At 34.7% G+C, this 5,000-nt stretch overlaps 1 protein-coding gene across 1 annotated transcript; it reads left to right on the top strand.

The window, feature by feature from the left end:
- The first annotated feature begins 726 nt into the window (after nt 1-726).
- On the top strand, nt 727-3,803 carry LOC130806637 (transcription factor TCP7-like). Its single transcript, XM_057671794.1, has one exon. It carries the CDS (start codon nt 989-991, stop codon nt 1,880-1,882), a length of 894 nt encoding a protein of 297 aa, XP_057527777.1. The 5' UTR covers nt 727-988; the 3' UTR covers nt 1,883-3,803.
- The last annotated feature ends 1,197 nt before the right edge of the window (nt 3,804-5,000 follow it).

Here is a 5,000-nt window from a genome sequence, read left to right as displayed (position 1 = left end):
TAAAATAATCCAACTTTTCATGATTTTTCTATAATAGTTCCAACTATTGATTAACCATGAATAATCCCAACTTTAGAAAGTATTTGCTTAGAGTAAGTTTGGGTAACTTGTTAACATAATTCGCAAAAAACATAAATTGAACTTAATGAAAAAGTTAGAGAAAATTTTAAAAAATTTACATAACATTCTAAATAATTAAAAGAATCTGAAATTTTATAAATGTTTCTTTTGAAATTTTATTTTAATTTATCATTTTTTAAGTGGAACTTGTTATAACAAGTCATTAAATTATCGAATTTATTATAGGAAAATACTCTTTAAAATTGGAATTGTTAATGATTAATCAATAGAAGAAATTATTATAAGAAAATCATTAAAAAATTAAATTATTTTAGATAATTTTATTTTTTTTTAACCATACATATTAATATGCTCCGCATTTATGAAAAATCAGTTTTTTAATACATTCGACTTGACCTCCTCAAATTATTATATATTTTCAAATTCTAGATTCAGACAAAAGAATTGATTATCCAAATCCAGAACACAATGCGCGTGTGTGAATATATATTATCCCTAACAAAAAGACTCCTCCTGTTTTCTCACTAAACTTGACTGAGGGAGTCCAGAGGAGTAACAAAAAGTGGGCCCCATTATCTCAGTGGGGCCAATTTGTACCCCACCACCCATGTGCCCTCTTTCCTGTCTCCACCAGCTCCAGTCCTGCGTCTCTCTCTCAATCATTTCATTTCTACCCTTATTATTTTCTCTCTCATCAAAGTACTGTTCTCTCTAATCTATTTCCTCCTTCACTTCACTTCCTTCCCCCCCCCCCTTCGTCGGCGGGATCCCCACCTTCGTACCCCTCTCATCTTTTCTTATTACTAATTCTCTATTTTGGGCCCCAAGTTTCTGTTTCTAATAAAAAATTTAGAATTCTTTCGCCTTTTATAATATTTTCAAACTTAATTATTTAAAAATTTCTCCCATGTCGGCGATAGATGGAACAACTACTAACGGCGGAGGCGTAGTCGTCACCGGACTTCTTGAACAACCACAACCACAGCAAAGACAGTCTCCGGCAACAACGACAGCGTTGACAACCACAACTACTACAACTGCTTTAGCAGTCAAGAAACCTCCGGCTAAAGACCGTCACAGTAAAGTTGACGGAAGGGGAAGAAGGATAAGGATGCCAATTATTTGCGCCGCACGTGTTTTCCAGCTCACACGTGAGTTGGGCCACAAATCCGACGGTCAAACTATTGAGTGGCTTCTCCGACAAGCCGAGCCGTCGATTATAGCCGCCACTGGAACTGGAACCACTCCCGCTTCTTTCTCCACGTCGTCACCTCACTCGTTGTCGTCTCAGCACCATCTCCGTACAGTTGGTCTTCTCGAAAGCAAGCCTTCGCAGTCATTGTTACCTTCTCCGACGCCGTTTTTGTTGGGGAAGAGATTGAGGACTACAGCGGAGGAGAATGAACAAAATGGAGTGGAGAAAGTAGATGTTGCTACAACTGCTACAATTGGGCCTACCGCGGGTTATTGGGCTATTCCTGCTCGGCCTGATTTCTGGAGTTTTGGGCCTGAAATGGTTGTGGGTCCTACTTCTTCTCTTAGCCAACAAGCAGCGGCTATAGCTGCTGGGAGGTTTTTAACTACTCATCACCAGCAACAAGAGCAACAACAACAGCAACAGCAGCAGCAGCAGCAGCAACAACAAGTTGGGGTGTTAGGGGAAGGTTCTAGAGTTGGGAATTATTTGCCGATCCACCAAGGTCATCATCTTAATCTATTGGCTTCGTTATCGGGTGCTCCTGCAACGGGTACGAGTGCGGGTGGGTCATCTGATGGACGGAGAGACGATGATCCTCGTTGAATTGGGTGTGTGCTTTTATATTTATTTGTTATTGTAAGTATGAAAAAAATGTGAATTTGTTGTTTCTTCTTCTTTTGTGTGGGAGATTGAGAGCAGAATTATTAGTTAATTTTGAATTGTGATAAAAACTGTTTAGTGAGTGTGATTATGTTCGTTCTTTCTCAAAGGGGAGGAAAGAACAATTAGTAGGAGTTTGGTGTTGGATTGATGACACTGATTTTGATTTTTGATGTTTAGAGTTTTTAGGTTTTAGGAATTCTGTTCCCTTGTTTTCAATGGGTGGTTTTTTTCACTGCTCTGCTGTGCTCTTCCCTTCTGTTGGGTAATGGAAGGAAGAAAATATGGACGAGGAAGAAACACAGATTGTAATTTTTCGCGGAGTTTTTGTGAGATAAACCTCATGGGAAGGTTTATTTTCTCATTAATCATAAATGTGAATTGTCAAGTTGTAATCTTTTGATTAATTCTTGCACCACCAACTTAGTTTGTGAATTGTATTTGGTGTGTCGATTTAACAATTTAATTTTAATAAAATGAAAGAATTGACTTGATTGTCAAAAATGTGTATCATTTAGTTATTGCCTTATTTGGGCTTCCTTGTGTATCATCTGTATGCTAATTTGTTTTGTTACCCAATTTCATTGATAATTCAAATACACTAATTTGCAGAAAAATGATGTACTTCTACTTTGTGAATTTGATTGGCTGGCTTTTTGTTTGGTGTGTTAAAAATAAAGGAACTCAACTTTAATCTTGTGCTGTACTTGTTTTTTGTATTGGTTTTTTGTTGCAACGTTTAATGTTTTGTTTCGTCAATGTTATCTAAAATGAGCTGTTTTGGAAAAAGGCTGTCGTCTCGTCATTCTTAGACTTCCTTCCGAAACCATGTAGTAATTCTAAATGCTGTAAAAAGTTCAAAACTTAAGGACATATTCTTTATTGCTGGAAGAGGACAGAGGGTGTTGGTAAGATATACTTCTATTGCAATTTCCTTCTTGTTAGTATTGAATTGGGAGCTGCTTAGATGGTGAAGAGTATTTTGAAGTTGCTTATAGTGGCCTTCCTCATTAGCTGTTCCTGTCATGTTCAGATATTCAATGACTTTTGTTCCTGCTGGGGTTTTTTTGTGGTTCTTGTCATTCTGAAAATGACTCTCCTTTTCTTTCCACTTTTATGCTTCCTCACTTTCTGTAGCACCTTGCATATCCCGACACCGCCCTTCAATCTCCAACTCCCACCATGCTGCAACCACCCTTAAATTAGTCAAGCACTGGTTTTCCTTATGATTTATTCAATCAATTTAACTCTTGTTCTAAACCATTGTTTTTTTTTTTTGCAAGGCTTTTCATGCTTAAGTCTCATCCTTGGTTATTTATGTAGACTTAGTCAGAGACGGGAACAGTAACAAGAGGGGGTGAATTGTTGTTGTTACGAGTTTAAGCATTTTTGTCCTGTTTTTGCAGAATTAAATAAAATAAATAAAGCTTGAAAACTCAAGAGGTCCAAGAATTTATGTGTTGTGTGGAAGGAGTATAAATTAGCATTGACTTATCGCGTAGGAATATAGCATTATTAGCCAAGAGTCAAGATTTTAGGATTTGTTTAAAACAAATAATTACTGCTTTATATTATGATGTGACCAAATCCCTGGTGAATCATTTTAGTGGCTGCTAATTGCTAATCTCATGCTCCCTTAATCCTTTTTAGTTGTCCTTTTTTATTTTGAATTTTCATTTTAAAGACGTACATATATAGGTGGTTATTTTATTTTCTTAATATTAAAATATCCAATATTGTACATGGATTTAATATTTTAGGTGATTTCCTCCAATTTTTTAATATTAAAAATATTTAATATTGCATATGAGTCTACTGCTTTAGATGCTCTCTCTTAATATTTGTGCCCAAACCTATTCATAGTAGTAGTTTTTGTACCGTGAGAGTGCATTAGTGCAAATTCTAATCATGTCTCTAGGACTCTTAACATTTAACATCTAATTATAATTGCTGATGGGATATGAAGTACAAGCTCTACAGACCGTAACTCATTGAACTCATCAAACTTATAAATAAACTACTTTTATGCCTCAATAGGTTTGAGATGTTTTATAATTTATAGAAGTATTTTTATAATTTGTTGGCTTTAATAGAATAATAAGTCAAAAGCCAAGAGAAGAAAAAAATCTCTAAATGATATTGAATGATAGAGTTCGTGGATGAAATTAAGCGGGCATGTTTAAAACATTTAGACTGGATACTGCATGAAAAAGTATAGTCCTGGAAAACGGTCGATCAATCGGGTTTTAGGTCGGATTATTTCTGATCGAGTCAGTTTTGGATCAGCTTAATTTCAGATCGAGTCAGTTTTGAGTTGGATCACTTCGGGTTTTGGGCGGGTTCGAATTGACTTAATAGGTTACCAATTTATTTTTTCGTTGATTAACTTAAAAATTTTGTTACATTCCTTATTTTATCAAATTTTGTTAAATTTGAAAATAGATAGTCGAATTTTTCGAAAAAATATTTACTCTAGTGCCTGGCTAAATCAAGATAACACAATTTTTCTACGATCAAATAATAACAATTCAACATAAAGAAACGTTAAAATGTTTAAATGCATCGTACTTGATACTACAAAAGAGATATCTAAATGACTCAACTTAAACATAATACAACAATTTAAATATTAAGAGTATAAAAGTAACGAACTTCTTATATGTCAAATTATTTAAACACTTCATCTTCATTTTGTTTTTCTTCTTGGTCTTCATCTTTATTTTCATCTTCATCATCTTCTTATTCTTCATTTAAATCCTCATCTTCCTTTTCTAGCTCTTTATTAGGTACTTCATTAGACACTGGTTAAAGATTAACCTTTAATACATTTTCAAGCTGATATATCGACGTAAAATACTTAGAAAATTAAATATAGGGTTACCAAATAAAAGTTCATATTATTTGCACTACAACAAGAGATTAGTCTCAGCAGTATCTTGTTGAAGAAAAGCTCTATACTTAGTAAGCAGTCTACCTCCTCAGATAAAAGCCGACTCGGATGCAACAGTAATAGTTGGAATGGCAAATAAATCTCTTGCCATATGCGCAACCTATGAATGTC

The sequence above is a fragment of the Amaranthus tricolor genome, chromosome 2 (assembly GCF_026212465.1).
Source record: "Amaranthus tricolor cultivar Red isolate AtriRed21 chromosome 2, ASM2621246v1, whole genome shotgun sequence".
NCBI lineage: Eukaryota > Viridiplantae > Streptophyta > Magnoliopsida > Caryophyllales > Amaranthaceae > Amaranthus > Amaranthus tricolor.
The sequence above is the reverse complement of the archived record's forward strand: the minus strand, read 5'-3'. Positions and strand labels throughout refer to the sequence as shown.